We start from the raw sequence: 17,634 nt of genomic DNA, 5'->3' as shown, positions 1-17,634 counted from the left end.
TTAGAAATTTGTTTAATTAAGTCTGCTAAACTCAAGACATTTCATGAAACATCTTTTAGTTTTAATACCAGGCATTTTCTGACCAAACTCTGTTTAATACAAAAAAATAATCCTAACCAGCACTATTCTTCTAGTAAGTCTTAGATAGGAACTGACTTCATGCTGATCATCTGTACAGGCATGAATTTTGCCCATATTTACTAGGGAATATATTATAAAAATATTTGAGCACGTAGAGAAACAAATAGGCATATTGTGGGATTTGCAAAATTGCATAAGCAGGTTAGGTGTTGCTTAAAATCCCATTAGGGTTTTAACTACATCTTTTAGTACTTAAATACTTTGGACATCTAGTCCTAAGTGCCTTTCTGAACACTGTTTTTACACACTAGAGAGCCCAAACTCCCCCTTTCATAAGGCTTATATTTGTTAACATAAAACCTCATCCCTTACTTCTATACGTGTGTATGTATCTATATGCTCGACTGCTATCAGAATTCTGCTCTCAGGACTGCACATGGCATTCACAGAGCCCCTCTTCTCTCCATGTCCTGCAGTATTTTAGAAATTGATATGTTCTTTACTTCTCTAGCCATAAGAAACTTGGGAGGCAGTGTGCCTTTTTAAATTGCCCTCAAATTATCCTTTCTCATGGTGAACCTTATAGAAGCATCAGGTTAGCCATATAGGGTACACAAGATGACTTGTGGGCATGTGGACTTTAAGGGATATGATAACTATATCATAATTATATCATGGGGGGCAGGGGGTTGAGGCTTTGCCCTTTTCATTAGTTAAATTCTAATAGCCTTTAGCTGGTGGTAAGGTTTCTTTCTGGTACTTTTGTGCTGCAAAATTCCTGAAATAAGGAATAAAACCAAAACACAAAAGACATGATAAAGACAATCTTGCATTTAAAAGCTTATCTAATTTTATCCCAACCATGCAGTTGGTTCAATAAAAGATATCTCCCACAAAAATCCTTGCCTATCAAACAAAAACAATGAAATGCTAGTTCAGTCTATTGGTATAGGCCTGGGATTCTCAGCCAGGGTGCTGCAAAACACTTTCAAGTCTTCTGCAGGGTGCTATGTAACGTTAGCCCTATTAGGTACACAAACATGATTCATAAGATAAACTCAGAGATTTCAAATAGGAATCTGGAGTGTTAAAAACATTCTGACCTGCTGTGGTGTTTCTGAGTTCTTTGCAACAGAAAATTTGTTCAATTATTTTTCCATAGAAAATGAGTGAAAACTAAGAGGTGACATTTTCTAAGGGGTGCCTTGGGTCTCAAGAGGGGTGAGTGCTCTGAGTCTGAAAAGCAAGAACTACTGGGCTGTTTAAATGCTCCTGAATGTGTGAGATGTGGATCAAAGACAGATTGAGATTGTGGTGGTGAGGGGTTAAGGCTGGAGCATGGCATATTCTGCCATATTCTGTTTTATTATGCCCTAATGATAATATGAATATAACTATACTGGATTTTCAGTGATGGAAAAAAATTTCTGTTAAAATGCAAGGATGCAAAGGCTGTTTGCAGACAGGGAAAACAAAACAAAACAAGGTTTTACTTTAAACTCGGTGTGCTGCTGTCCTGGGCCCAGCACATGTCCAGAAAAGGAAGCGCTTTAGTTGCACCCAGCTTTTCCAACATCTGTATAGATTGGGCATTTCAGTGGTGCTTTTTTGGTGCTTTTATCTAATAGGTTATTCAATCAGCTTTAGATAAAAGTGCCAAAAAACCCAGGTGAAGTGCCCGGTCTATACAGATGTTGGGGAGCTGAATCAAACTAACGTGTTGCTGCTCCTGCTAAAGCACCTTCTCTCCCCCACCCCAATCTATCAGTGCCCAAAAATGTTAATATGTTTGTCAATTTTTCATATAAGCGTAAAAATGTTAATAATTTATCATTCAGATTTTTTTTCATTTCTTAGAATTTTCAGGAAAAAAATCTACACATTCAAAGTAAACTTTTAACAGTTTGGACTCAGTTGAACTCTGTTTAAACAGTATGATTAATGATGGTTTGGAATCACAAACGCACAGCTATACTGCATATATCAGGTATCTTATTGTGATACTTATTATGGCCAATGCTGAGTCAGGATTATACAGTCATTAGGCATGGATGGTTCCCAGACTGTTGCTAAACCAAAGGCCACAATATGTAGAGGCTTATAAGGAGGTTTTCTGTTTGCAGCTTCTGCTACATTGGTATCTTGTCAAGTGTAGGGTTATTACTAGCTTACAGTAGTTCACCTAACCTCAAACTCTTCATGTGACTTCTCCGTTATATACACAGAATGGGTTGACCAATCCTGAAGGTGGGCAGGTCTAGTCTGGTTTCATACAAGTGTCTAGATTATTCATTCAAATTAACTTCAAGCCCTCCCTCAAGCCATTTCTCAAACATCTTTCTTGCCTGGTATATTAAAGTTATAACAACTCCAAGGCTACAGCAACAACCATGCATCAGCTTTATGTGGTGGAGTGAAGAGGTAGAGAGAGTGTCATATTTTGTCAATTTTATTTTTTGTCTTTTTTTTTTTTTCTTTTGGGAAGGTTCATAAAGGACATAATTCTACTTTGGAGCAATCCCATATCAACCATTGTTGGAAGAATGCTGGATGGATCAATGGCTGGATATCTGCCAAATCGTACCTTTCTATGTAGTATCCAGTGGTCTCAGTAACTCTAAATGGATGTATATATTGCAAACAGTAATTATAAAATGTGACCCATTTGCAGCCCTTCACGTGGGCTTGTTTACATGGATTTGCTTTGCAGTGGGATAGTTTAAAGGTTCTAATAGTAAAGAAAAATGCTAATGGATGGTAACAGATATTTATTCATCAGCTGTGGGATCTGGCTGATGAGCTGAATCTGATTCAGAACCTACAGTATTGACTGATTTGAATTCCTTGAAGAAAACTATTCATTAAGCAGGTGTTATTTTCCAGTGCCTATCATGAGTGATTTATCCTCAAGAACAGCATGCAAACAGGAGCAAAGTGACAAAAAGATTACATTCTCCAAAAAAGTGGATGTGTTTTACCGTTTTTTCACCTGATTTCTTTTTTTCATAGAGACAGCTGAGTAAGCACAATTGAAACCAAATATATCAATTTGCCTAGGGTTTTGTTTTAATTATTTGATGAAAACCTCTCATTAGGCAGTAGTCCTTTACAGGTGGCTTTCATGAGGAGTTTCTTTCAGATCAACCTGCTTCTCTCAATCCTTTTGTAAATAACATGAATTAATATTTAAACAAAGCCAACCACTAGGTCCAGCATGTATCAAGGCAAAAGAGTTTCACAAGCGTTTCCAGCATCTGATTTCAGTTACATACCTAATCCGCAAAGACACGTGTTCAGGTAGATGGCTCTTTTCACAGGATGAAGGGGATAACTTCCTTCTGTCTGCTCTAATTGTGAGAGATTTTTTTTTTTTTATGTATAATGCATGTGACTTTTCAAAAACAGATTTTTTGATAGTCTCACATCTTTGGGGGTTTTTTGTGAGTCCAGTTCCTGGAGTCAAGTGAACATGTCAAAATCTTGGCTTTATTATTTTTAAGACAATTTCTAGCTCTCGTTCTTTTGAAAATGTTTTCAAATATGAAGTAAAAAAAAAAAAAATCAAACAGCAGAAGGTTATTGAAAAAAAAAATCTAACAATTCCCAGTGACCTAACTCATAATTTTTAAAATTCTTTGACCATTGGGGATGGCAGCATCAAAGCCAATTAAATATCTGTATCTGTCATGAAAAGCTTTCTATCTTATGCTCTAGGTCTCCAATTGGCTCTGTTAGAAAAGATCTCTGACCTATGCACAGCCCTCTGAAGTTGATCTCTTGATCAGGTCTGCTGGCTAATGGAGCTGTACAAAGATATGAGGAGCCCTGCTATATAATTTAGTTGCAGGATTGGGGGCCTAAATCAGGAAGGAAATATTTAGAATGTCATTATCAAAAGAAAAATGAGTATAATGTAGAAAATCACAACAACATGAAATTTTCTGTTCTTTAGCTTGAAAATGTCTTGCAAAAAACCGCTACCCTCAAATCTGATTTTGGCAGTTACTTCTTTATTGGCCTGCAATCATCATAGTTACCATGGCAACAATAATTGATGCCTCTCTTGGTCTCTCTACCTGCTTTGGAGCTGCAGTATTGTAAAACGTGCTATTACATTGGAATAAGAATGATTTCTAATCAGTGGGATAATACAAGATTATGAATCTTGATGTATTAAGTGTTTATTATTTGAAAGTTATCAACATGGTTGTTTTGTTAAGTATGTCTATATGAAATGTTGACTATAAGAATGTATGCTGCTGTCCAGAAATACTTCATTACCCAATTTCTGAAGCATCTGTTATCTCTCTAGCTGCAGGATTGACCAAAATTGACCTCCTGCCTGTGACTGGCTCATTATAAACATTTCCCAAATATGTGTATTAATGCAATGCCATTCCATAAAAAATTACTAATACTTGAGCAGTCCCATGTTTTATCCCTTTCTCGAAGTAATTGTACCTTATAGAAAGAATGAAATGCATGCTGCAGGCTAACTTAAATACCCTCCATTTCCTGAATTCTGATGTGTCATAGGGCTATTGGATTCTTATCTCCAGTGAGGGAGAAAATGTACATACATTTTTGTCCCCCTGAATCTCCCCTGACATTATTTGTTGGTTATTTTCATACATAAAAAATGATGTACTTTCAAGACTTTTATTGTGCTTTCAGTAGTTCTGCTGGCCCTGGGGTCCCTCTGCCGCCTGCTGGAGCAAGGCCTTTGGTGGCAGGACCTGGCGTGGCATGTGGGGACCGCATGCTGGGCCCAGATGGGCCCTGCTGTCCTCGGGGCTGGTGTGCCGCTGGGCTGGGCTGGGCCCAGGGCACCAGCACCCAGTGCAGTGCATGGGGACTGCATGCTGCGCCCAGATGGAGACTGCCTCCCTAGGCCTGGCCCAGTTGGGTAGCACAGGGGCCCTGAGGGTGGCAAGGTCCTGCTGGGCAGGGGGCTGATGGGGGGAGGGGCAGCACAGGAATCGGGGGGCTGGGGGAGCGGGTGGAGCCAACAGGGGTCCCTTGCATGGTCCCCTCCCCCCTCCTCAAGCCCCCCGCCACCCCTTACTTACCAGCACTGGAGCCCTGGAGCTGAAATGGGCAGCCTTGTTGGTTGCGTGTTTCAGCACCAGGGCAAGGGGCCAACCATAGAGATAGTCTGGCAGCCAGAGCATCTCCCTGGAGGACCCAACCACCGATTGCCTGCTGCTTTTTTTTGTTTCATTTTTTTTTAGTGCAGGGAACAGTTTTTGTTCCTGCACATGCCTCTTGCCCTGCCTCAAAGGGGTTTGAGGCAGGGCAAGAGGCATGTGCGTGCTCATCTGGATGCGCCCAAATATGTCTCTAACATCTTTAAACTCTGCTAGCTCTGCAGGGATGCCTAACTAGATTATTTAAATATCTCCTTTCTGTGGCAAATATTTAGAAGGTAGATGGTCCAACAAATAAGTTTAGGTTCATTTTGAGAACTCAGATCCTGACCTTCGGAATTACAGACCTGGCAGTTGACTTCTGCAGACAGTGAAAGCGTTTGTGACAAATGGCCATTGTATTTCACACAGGAGGAGGTCTTTTATGCTCGTCTTTTAGTTGTCCTCTTGAGTATTAGTTCATATTAACTCCAAATTTGAAATGAAATGGAATCCGGATCAATAAGCTTTACTTAAATCTGTCTTGAAACTGCCCTGTGGGAGTAATAAATTGGTTTCAACCTTTCAGTCACAGTTCTTGAGATATTATTACAGAAACATAAATTGTTCATCTTTCTTGTTTTTCATTTAGGCTGGGGCAAATGTACTGCTACAGGATGTCAATGGAAACATTGCACTTGATTATGCCATGGAAGGGACAGAATCCAGCTGCATACTTCTGACCTACCTGGAAGAAAATGGTAGGTCTACACATATAATTTTGGATTTTTTTTTCAGTGATTTGTATCTTTATGGGGGGAAAGAAACATAAGGCCTGATCTTCAACTGCCATAAGTCATCACTGATAAACCATTTGAACTATGTCACTTTTGGAGAAAACAAAAATAATCCTGTCTACATTTGAATCTCCATAGATGTACTTTGAAATTGAAAAACTTGAGAGACTTTTGGCCATTCATGTGAGACATCAGAATGATAATTCAGTTCAGAGAAAAAGAAAAGGATGTATTAGGGGAGAAAATGTTTAAGTAAACAGTTTTGGGGTGGCAGAAACATATATTTAGTATTCATCTGTTTTAGATATGGAGAGAACAGCTTTAAGGTATCGTGAATTTATCTCCTTTTACAGGTTGTAAAATGTTGATCTGTTACTTGTCACTGGAAAGGTGTATGACATTTTATTACTTACCTGTAAAACTTTCCTGCATTGTTAACATTATCCATTGATATGTTTTATTTAATGCTAAATCCCAGAATTCATATATCAAGGTTACTGTGTTCCCAATTCATTCCAATACTTGGGTATCACATCTGTAATCTTATCTGTAGCATTACATTTTGGATGTCATATGTCACTTCTGCAACACTTACATTCGTTCTTAGTGTGAAAAGGCATGTAACAATTTGTTATATGTAAATATGCCATAAATGTAAGGAATATTTATTGAACAGAAATTTTAAAAAGGGTATAACATTCAAAAACATTACATACATTTCCTTGTAATCTAAGAGGAAAGGATTTCTTCATAATCTAAGAGTCAAATATATTAGGGTAACATATTTTATTGGACCAACTACACAATTGGGATAGAGTTGGACAAGCCTACAAATGCAAGATGCTCTTCATCAGGTTGGAGTCTAACTCATCTATCTCTATCCCAACTGTGCAGTTGGTCGAATAAAAGATATGATCCTAAAAAATCCTTGCCTTTTGCATAACTTTAGGACTATCATGGCTACAATATCACTTGAACACATTTTATCTTAAACCAAGGAATCCATTTTATCTTAAATCAAGTCAAAGTATCCTGTTAATAATCATAGTGGTGAAAAGCCTGGTTAAAATGGCATCCAACTATCAGTTCTATACATGTAAGCAGAAATGGGTCCAGTGGCTCACATACACTGATATTTTTATTATTCTGTCTGTTTGCAAAGCAAAGACCTTCAGGAAGTCTCTTATAGGAAGATCACATTAGGATGGTATGACAGGAGCATCTCTACTGGAGCCTTTCTATTGGTGACTCTGCCCTCCTGTTATGGGCCAATCGCCTGCTTATTCACCTGCCATGCCTTGATTTTAATTCATTAATTGACTGATCATTGGTTAATTAGCGGGAGGCTGCCCACTTTATGCGCCCCGGTGCCAGGGGCACTATCTGCAGCTCCTTTTCCACCCCTACACTGCAGCCCAAGCCTCGCAGAGATGGACTTGTAGTTTTTGACCTGGGCCCTGTTGTGACTTGGCCCTCTCCTTTACCTCCTTGGGGCTTCTCGCTGCCCCCCTCCCTTGCTCCGGGGCTTCTCACTGCCCCCTTGCTCTGGGGCTTCTCGCTCCTCGCGGCCCTCTCTCTGGGCTTCTCACTGCCCCCCTCGCTCTGGGGCTTCTCACTCCTCGTGGCCCTCTATCTGGGGTCCTCACTGCCCCCTTGCTCTGGGGCTGGGGCCAATGCACCCCAAATGCTGCACCCTCTCTGGTGCCAGGATCTCCACATTACCGTGGAGTCCCTATGAGGCCTCCTCCAATGCCTAATAGCCTCACCTGGTCCTCTGGTCAAAAACAGAGAACACAAAAACACAAAGCCCCTGGGCTATAACATAAAAAAACTAAACCGTTCAGTCAAACAACATTTAATCCCTACCGAGAAATACTGCAACCCATAGCAGTGATCAGGGGATGCTCATGCAGTCAGGCTTCTCCCTCTGTCTGGAGTGGCCGAGCTCCCCCTCCCTTGGCTGCCAGAGGGGAACTGCCCTCCTGGCCTCATACCTGGGGCTTAAGAAGGGCCAAGCCCTGCCCCTTCCTGTCAGCTGGCTCCACCGGTTTCTTACCTGTAAAACTAAAACCTGTAAAACTAGCAACCAGCACCTGTGACTCTGGCTGCCCTGGTGACTGGCAGCTAAGCCTCCCCCTTCTTGCCACTAGAGGTATCTCCCAAGCTGTTTTCTGCTCTCAGGCTCAGAGCACTTGAGTGCTCTGCAACAGATGGGTTTGACACTCACGTTTAACAAACTGCCAGAACCACAGTTGGAGTACTGCATTCAGTACTGGGCGCCGCACTTCAAGAGGGATGTGGCCAGCCTGGAGAGGGTTCAGAGGAGGGCCACCCGCTTGGGCAGGACAGGCCCTATGAGGAAAAACTGAGGGACCTAAACCTGTTCAGCCTCAGCAAGAGGAGGCTGAGGGAGACCTGGTGGCTGCCTACAAACTCATCAGGGGAGATCAACAGCAAATAGGTAGAGCCCTTTTTTCCCCAGCACCACCTGGGGTGACAAGGAACAATGGTAATAAGCTGATAGAGAATAGTTTAGGTTAGAGATCAGAAGGCAAAATTTTACAGTTAGGGTGGCCAAAATATGGAAACAACTTCCCAGGGAAGTGGTCGTCACCCTTACCTTGGGCAAATTCAAGAGGAGGTTGAATGATCACCAGTCTGGGATCTTGTGAATGCAGCATTCATTCCTGCCTGTGGCAGGGGGTCAGGCTAGATGATCTGTTCAGTTCCCTCCTGACCCTTGCTGCACTGCAAATACAAACCTTTGGAGTTGCTGGAAAGATGGCTAAGGTTGCATTTAGCATTTTAGATATAACATTCCTCCACCAAACAGATTTCTACTTACTTTATTACCATTTCTCATATGTCTTCATTAAAATGTCCTCCTGTCTTGTGGTTAGTGTGTCTATGTTTGCAGAAAGGATACACGGAGTATAACTGACAAAATATTTTGGGATACATTAAAAATGAGTTTAAACATTTTTTTTTCTTGATTCAAATAAAACTTCTGAAAGAAAGTCTTTGATTTTAGGAATTGTGGTATTGTCTTTATTTTAAGATGTGCTGCTGGGTTTGTTCATCATATTAGTTGTAGCTATGAATAAGTGGAGAAAGGTCAAAGTAGAAAAGAAGAATTAGCATACCACATCTGACTGTGTTTCAAATTCTGGGTGAAATCCTGGTCCTGTTGATGTCAGTGTTAAAATGTATATTTCAATATGGCCAGAGCTGCTGCTTGTTCTCTCTCTGAAAATTCATCCCAAGGCACACTTATTCTGCACAAAAACATTTATTTATTTATTTTTAATAATATTTTTTGAACTGCTGGGCAGCCCAATTTCTTTAATAAAGCGAGAGTTGAAAAAGCAATAAAGTGATAGATGGTATCACATATTTGGATAAACAGTATCAGTTTATGAATCAGTAGGAATAAAAATCCCACGTTCTTGTGAAATGGCAAGAGGTTTATAAAAAGAAAGTATAGGGCTTTTTGTTCTGTTGCACGTGTGTCTGTGTTTGGATTTTTTTTTTATGTCCTGGCCAAAAAAGTCTACTTTTGGAGTAGCAGTTTTCAGAACAGGAAGCAAGTAACTAATAAGAAACCCCACTAAATGAATAAGGAGGTTAGAGAAGCCACTACATTAGAGAAACAAATTTAGATGGTTTTCAAAGTTTGTAGTGTGTTATTGAGCAGCACTGTACCTAAACTTCTGGCAGCCCTGGGTGAACTTTTATTATCCAGTCCTCCTTTGCCAGAGACAATGATGATGATAATCGGGCAACGAGGGGAAAAATGACCATTTTCAGGCCTCCTTTCTGTCCAGGCCCTGAGTGGCCGTCTAGTTCATCCATGTCTGTGTTCAGCCCTGTTACTGAGTGACAGTGCATTGAGAAATGAAATGTAATAAAAATAATACACATCATAATATTTCAGTGGATGAACCTACCCTGAGAACACTGGGAGTATCTACATGAGATGCTAACTGCGCAGTAGCCTCATTCTACTGAACATTCGTGTGCAGGGCAGTAACCATACTAATACGCTAATATGTATTAGGTACTGTGCAGTAAGCCTACTGTGCAGTTAGCATCACTAAAAAGCTGTATGCTGGCTCTACTGTGCAGTAGCACCAGTTACTGATTTAGGACTTTAATACAAGTACTAAATGCTCCATAATTACGGTGTATTAATGAATGTGCAGACGTGCCTACTGTGACTTACCAACTTCTGAGAACCAATTCAGTCTTTACAGAATTTCTATATAACACTGTTAAACTTTAAGGATGCAGCTGTTGCCACAGTGGTACCCCAAGAAAAAGTTATTTTGGAGGTGCACCATGTGGCATGCATGGATAGTTTCCTAAATTAGGCTTAGTTTTGTGGGGTTCGGTGTTTAATTATTTGAACGCTAATTATCTCAGCTCTGTGTGAACAGTTGTGGATTATTCAAGTTAGTCACTACCTTACTAGCTTTCCAATAGCTATAATTAAAAACCAAACCCCACAAGACTGCATTACAGTTAAAGCGCATTAAGTTTAGTACTTGTATAAAAGGTAGGGAAAGCCTGGGTCTGTCCAGACAAGTATATATTTACATTTTTTTAAAAGCCTAGCACCTCACTGGTCAAACTATTATACAGGAAAGGTAGCATATCAAATTAATGAATCTGCATGTCTAAAAAAAATGAAGATGTTACTTCAAGCTCAGGAAGTTACTGGTAGTTACTGGTATAGTGTGAGCTTCCCCCAGAAAAGAAGGTGTGACAGATGTTAATAGCCAGACTGGCAAAGGTATTTAAGCCTGTCTAAAGGCCATGGCTTTGTATTTAGTCTTCCCAGGTACCCTGTTGTAAGCAAAGACTAAATCTTGATAATTTAAGATGATATGAAAGTAGGTCTGGAAGGGCCCTCACAAAGTTATCTAGTCAAGCTGCCTGTCCAAGGCACGATCATCCCCGATTAAACCATCCCAGGCAAGCATCTGCCTAACCTGCTTTTGAAAATACCCAGAAATGGAGATTCTATAACTTCTCTAGAGAGCCTTTTCAAATGCTTACCTCCCTCATAGTAAGAAAGCTCTTCCTAATCTCCAATCTAAATTTCCTCTGTTACATCTTGAAGCCATTGCTCCTAGTCTTTGCCCTATAGCTACAGAGAAAAGCCGATCTTCATCCTCTCTGTAACAGAGGATGCTCTTTCATTGTCAGTAAATGAAAACACATAGCACATTTGCAGTCTTTTTATCTTCCCCATGCAGGGAAACCTTGTATATTCAAAACTTGTTGACTTAACAGGGTTAATTTCAATTTTCTGATTTAAAAATTATTCACAGTGGACCAAATCATGAAGTTAGCGAGTGGCTTTCAATCGGTAAAGCAAAACTAAGAAAGTAGACTTACATCCAAAATTCTTGCAAGAAATTAATTTTCCCAATTAATCTGTGCTCAGTCACTTGCTATGAAGACCTCTGCAGTTAATTACATACATAAATTGATCTACCTGCTGTTGTTCTAATTAGTGCCATACATGCTCATAAAAACCTGGTCTACTGCACCTGCAATAAGTTCAGACAACCTTCCATTTGTGGTTTGTGAAGCACACACACACAGTCACCCCCATGCAATACTAGAAGCTTTACACTTGTTTGTTGTTCTTCTAATGAATTCCTAAGATGTTCTCATGATGGTCCCCATTGAATCCCATAGTTCATTTTCACTGAAGGAAAATGATAGTGTAATATAGAATATGTTCTAATCACTGACTCTAATTGTAAAGAAAACCAAATCACAGATGGAAAAAATAGGTATATTAGGTACAATTAAAAACTCAGTTAACGAGGGAACAGGAAGTTACTGTCTTTCCAGTCAGGTGAATGAAAGTAGGACTGGAACAAATAGCTTTGAAGCTATAGAAAACACAATTAATTCATGAGTTTTAATATTACTGTAAAGCAATTTTTATGTATTTGTAATTTTTTTTAGATTTTTATCACTGTGGTATCTAAACACTGCAGTTGTGGGTCAATCTTCCATCAATCAAGCCATGCTTTGTTTTGGTTTTTAAATAACTAGTGGGTTTTTTTTTTTTAAACGTACTTTTCTCATACTTTATAAAGGAATATCTGAATTCATTCATCATTAAATCGTTCAGTGCTTCTGTGGACATGCATGGAAATAGCAGCATTTATTTATAAACAGTGTTTCAAAAACTAACTTTTGACATGATTTTTTTTTGTAAATATTTTTGATCTGCAATATCTAGAGCATGTCCTGTGAAGTTTTTTAGCTTCTACATGTATTTTAAATATTACACGTCTCTGAAAAATCCATTTCTGCTGACCTGCCCACACTCTACAGTTTCATAGTATGTAGGGTTGGAAGGACCTGAGCAGATCATCAAGTAATACCCTCTGCCCTGAGCAGGAAAGAATGATGGGGTCAAAGGACTCTCGTGAGGTGATTATCTAGCCTCCTTTTGAAGACCCCAGCGTAGGAGCCAGCACCGCTTCCCTTAGAAGTTGGTTCCAGATCCTAGCTGCCCTAACTGTGAAGTAGTGCCTCCTGATATCTAGCCTGAATCTACTCTCAGTCAGCTTATGGCCGTTATTCCTCATTACTTCCGGTAGTGCTCGGGGGAACAGGGACTCTCCCATTGCCTGCTGGTCTCCTTTGGCCACTTTGTAGATGGCCACCAGATCTCCTCTCAGCCTTCTCTTGTGGAGGCTGAACAGTTTCAGGTCCTGTAGCCTCCGCTTGTAGGGCCTGCCCTCCTGCCCCCTGATCACGCAAGTGGCTTTCCTCTGGACCCTCTCAATGTGGTCAACATCCTTCCTGAAGTGCGGTGGCCAGAACTAGACACACTACTCCAACTATGGCCTGACCAATGTCACAAAGGGGGCGCATCGCCTCCTTGGACCTGCTCGTGATATATCTGTCGATGCATGACAAGGTGCAGTTAGCCTTCCTGACCGCGTCCCGACATAGATTTCATAGATTTCTAGATTTCATAGACATTAGGGCTGGAAGGGACCTCGGGACATCATCGAGTCCAGCCCCCTGCCCAAAGGGCAGGAAGTCAGCTGGGGTCATAGGATCCCAGCAAGATAAGCATCCAATTTACTCTTGAAGGTGTTCAATGTAGGTGCTTGAACCACCTCTGCTGGCAGACTGTTCCAGACCTTGGGGGCTCAGACAGTAAAGAAATTCTTCCTTATGTCCAGCCTGAAATGGTCTTGCAGGAGTTTGTGACCATTCGACCTCGTCATCCCTTGGGGCGCTCTGCTGAACAAAAGTTCCCCCAGATCCTGGTGGTCACCCTTGATAAACTTATAGGTGGCCATCAGATCACCCCTGAGCCTACGCTTTTCCAGGCTAAAGAGTCCTGTCATCGTAATATCTGTTTTCCTGACCTCTAATCATGCGCGTGGCTCTCCTCTGGACTCTCTCAAGCTTCTCCACATCCTTTTTGAATTGTGGAGCCCAAAACTGGACGCAGTACTCCAGCTGCGGCCTCACCAAGGCCGAGTACAAGGGGAGAATGATGTCCCGGGATTTGCTCGAGAAGCATCTATGGATGCAAGCCAGCGTTTTGATCGCTTTACTAGCTGCAGCATCACATTGCAGGCTCATGTTCATCTTGTGGTCAATGATGACCCCCAAGTCTCTTTCTTCTGTAGTGCTATCCAACGTAGCACTGCCAAGCCTATAAGGAAGCTGTAGGTTTTTCCTCCCAAGGTGGAGAACCTTGCATTTTTCGGTGTTAAACACTATCAGGTTCTCATCTGCCCATTTGCTGAGCTTGTCCAGGTCAGCCTGGATCACCTGCCTATCTTCTGGCATGGATGCTTTGCCCCAAAGTTTGGTGTCATCGGTGAACTTGGCCAGTTCACTCCTGACTCCAATGTCCACATCATTAATGAAGATGTTGAACAGTATGGGTCCAAGGACAGAACCTTGAGGGACCCCACTGGTCACAGGGCATCACGATGAGTGACTGCCATCAATTACAACCCTCTGGGTCCGACCACGGAGCCAGTTTCCCAGCCAGCGGATTGTGGTGGAGCCAAGGCCACAACTGGCCAGTTTGGCCAAGAGGTGATCATGGGATACCAGATCAAAAGCTTTTTTGAAGTCAAGATATATGACATCAATCTCTTCTCCCTCGTCCAGGTGATAGGTCACCTGGTCATAGAAGGAAATGAGATTGGTCAAACAAGACCTACCCACAACAAACCCGTGCTGGCTGTCCCTTAGAATGTTAGCCTGGGCCAGTCCATCAAGGATGGCCTTCTTAATAAACTTTTCTAAGATCTTCCCCAGGATAGAAGTCAGGCTAATGGGCCTGTAGTTAGCCGGATCCACTCTCCTCCCTTTCTTGAAGATCGGCACCACATTGGCCTTCTTCCAGTTTTTGGGCACTACACCAGAGTGCCAGGAGTTTTCAAAGGTCTGTGCCAGGGGCTGGGCTATGACGCTCGCCAGCTCCTTGAGTACCCTGGGATGCAGATTGTCAGGGCCAGCTGACTTGAAGGTATCCAGCTTCTCAAGGTGTTCCTTCATGAGGTCAGCATTTATGGAGGGTAGGGGATCCCCATCACCCGGATCTCCCTGTCCCATAGCAGGCATGGGCGTCCCATGGGACTGATGAAAGACTGACGCAAAGTACCTATTTAATAGTTTGGCTTTTTCCTGGGCGTCAGTTGTCAGTTGTCCCATCTGGTTTAGCAGGGGTCCAACATTGCCCTTGCTTTTCCTCTGGCTCCCCACATATCTGAAAAAGGACTTTTTGTTGTCCTTGATGCTTAAAGCTAGTTGGAGTTCAGTTGCAGCCTTGGCTTTCCTGGTTTGCTCCCTGCAGGACCGGACCAGTGCAGAATAATCCTCCTTGGAGGTGAATCCCATCCTCCATCCTTTGTAGGCTTTCCTTTTTAGCCGCAGAAGGTCCGCTAGGTCCCTGGAGAGCCAGGAGGGCTGCTGTGCCTTCTTGCTGCCTTTCCTTTGTATTGGAATAGATTTAGCTTGTGCCTTGAGGATCGCTTCCTTGAGAAGCAACCACTCTTCTTGAACTCCCATCTCCCTGGGGTCATGCTCCCTAAGGGCCTGACCGACAAGCCTCTTGAGCTTGTCAAAGTTGGCTTCTCTGAAGTCAAGGACTTCTGTGTTTCTGACTGACTTGCCAGCTTTACGGTGGATGGTGAAGGTGATCAGCTCGTGGTCGCTGTCACCCAGCTTCCCATCGATCACTAGGTCGCCGATTAGGTTGTCCCTTGTAGCCAGTACCAGGTCGAGCAGCGCTTTGCCTCTCATTGGCCCATAGACTTCTTGAGTCAGGTAGAGGTCATCCATGCATGAGAGAAAGCTTTGCGACCACTCGGATTTTGCTGAGTGATCTTCCCACGAGATGTCCAGGTAATTGAAGTCCCCCATGACAACCAAGGTCCTGGAGGAAGCGGCCTCAGTCAGTTCCCGGGCGAACTCCTGGTCAAGCTCAGGACTTTGAGTGGGAGGTCTGTAATAGACTCCCACCGTTGTGTCCCCTGTGCTGTATTCCCCATGAATTTTTACCCAGAGGGTCTCTAGCTGTCCATGCTAGTCGCCAACATCAGCTTGCAGGGACATGTAGCTTTCCTTCACATAGAGAGCTACACCCCCGCCCCTTTTGTCAACACGATCCCTCCTGTACAGGGTATAGCCCTCTATACCTGTGGTCCAGTCATGGATGGAGTCCCAGCAGGTCTCCATTTCCCAATGATGTCATAATTCTTTGCACTGAGCAGGAGGACGAGCTCGTCCTGCTTGTTGCCCAGGCTCCTAGCATTAGTGTACAGGCAGGCAAGTGTGCCCTTCGGGGCTCTTGCCTTGCCCACAGATTGTGCCAGGTCTGGGGCAGGGGTGGACTCCCTTAAGTGCCTTGGTCTGCTGGCTTTGCAAGGGTCGCTTAGCGGGCCAGCAGTGGCAGTAGTCCCCCCATCCCCCAGCGGGCTTAGTTTAAAGCCCGGTGGAGCAGGTCAGCCAGCCTGGCTGAGAAGAGCCTCCTCCTCAGGGGAGAGAGGGGGAGGCCATCTCTTCCCAGCAGCTCGCTGCCTCTCTCGCCAAAGAGCGGGCTGTGGTCATGGAAGCCAAAGCCTTCCCGATGACACCAGCTCCACAGTCTTTGGTTCACTGCGTGGATCCTCCTCTCCCTCCTCAGCCCGTAGCCCGAGACTGGGAGGATCGACAAAAACATCACCTGAGCTCCCAGACCCCTAAGTCCTGCTCCCAACTCCGTGTTGCGCCTCATGACCTGGCTGGGGGTGCTCTGAGCCATGTCATTGGTGCCCACGTGAATAAGGAGCATGGGGTAGTGGTCTGTGGGCTGGAGGAGCTGTGGGATCCTCTCCGCAATGTCTCGGATGCGGGCCCCCAGGAAGCAGCAGACTTCCCGGGCTAAGGGGTCAGCGCGGCAGATTGCCCCCTCAGTGCCCTGCACCTTTCGCTTTGACTTGGGGAGAGCGGCAGCAGTAGCTGTGGTTGAGCCTGGGTTGCCTGTGGGAGCTGGCAACTGAGCAGGCTCTGCTGGGGCTGCAAGAGATGTGAACCTGTTGCTAAGCTCCAGCGAGGGAGGGGCCTTGGTGCGGCGGGCCTTCGGGCCCTTGACCACCTTGGTCCATACCTCTGACTGGGCAGAGTGGGAGGTCCCAGAGTCCTCCTTAATTGTGGAGGGAGTCAGTGCTCTACCCTGCGGCTTCCAGGGGAGAAGGGCCTGGCAGTAGGAGTCTATCTCCTGCTCGCAGTCCCTGATGGCACGCAGTCTCTGGACTGTGGCCTGGTGCTCCTCCAGTAGGGACCCAGTAGGGAGGTGGCTATGCTCCTGGGCCCCAGAGCCTGAAAAAGGTACAGGCAGCCCCCGCAGCCAAGAGTCAGGGGCTCTGTCTGCGTGGAGCCCGGAACCATGGGCTGCATCTGGGTGGCCGTCTCTGTGGTGCCCGATGGGGGGGCCGCAGAGCCCGAGGGGACCCTCAGGGTGCGGCGCATGCCCATCTCTGTCATGCCTCTGGTAGGCTGGCTATGGCTGGGACTGACTACTCTGGGGGGGTCGCAGGCAGGGTCTCGTGCCCTCCCCTGCCCTCCCCTGCATGAACTCCACGCTAACTCGAGCACCTGTTTACGCAGCCTGTTCGCGCTGCTCGAGTCACGCGGCTCCCTGGGGCACTAGGCCAAGTAGGGGCCTGGGCAGGGGTTTGACCTGGCCCGGCACCAGGCAGCAGCCCCCTCCCAGGGAGCAAGGAGTTAACCCCTTCCCACCACAAGCCCGCTTACCTCCGGCTGTGCTGGGGGTCAGCAGGGGGCTCTGCGGCTGCTGAGGGGGTGTCTGGGGGGCTTCAGGGGAGCAGGGGCACCCATGTTCATTTTGGAATCAATAATGACACAAAGATCTTTTTCTGCCTCTGTGCTGACTAGAAGGGAGTTCCCCAGCCTGTAGGTATGCTGCTGGTTCTTCCTCCCTAGGTGCAGTACCTTGCACTTGAAAGTATTAAATTCCATCCTGTTCTCATCCATCCACCCCTGTAACCTGTCCAGATCTACTTGCAGCCTGTTCCTCTACTCCAGCGTGTCCACTTCTCCCCACATCTTAGTGTCATCTGTGAATT

The 17,634-nt window shown here is 44.3% G+C and overlaps 1 protein-coding gene across 1 annotated transcript in view; it reads left to right on the top strand.

The window, feature by feature from the left end:
• MYO16 (myosin XVI) overlaps positions 1–17,634 on the top strand; it is a 545,578-nt gene that overhangs the window by 135,185 nt on the left and 392,759 nt on the right. The window contains exon 5 of the mRNA XM_090022346.1: positions 5,860–5,968. Coding sequence (XP_089878472.1) covers positions 5,860–5,968 — 109 coding nt within the window. The remainder of the gene's footprint in view (positions 1–5,859; positions 5,969–17,634) is intronic.

This window comes from Crocodylus siamensis, chromosome 1 (assembly GCF_052110815.1).
Source record: "Crocodylus siamensis isolate JL-2025a chromosome 1, ASM5211081v1, whole genome shotgun sequence".
NCBI classification, from domain to species: Eukaryota; Metazoa; Chordata; order Crocodylia; family Crocodylidae; genus Crocodylus; species Crocodylus siamensis.
Note: the sequence above shows the minus strand (reverse complement) of the source record. Positions and strands in the feature narration are given on the sequence as shown.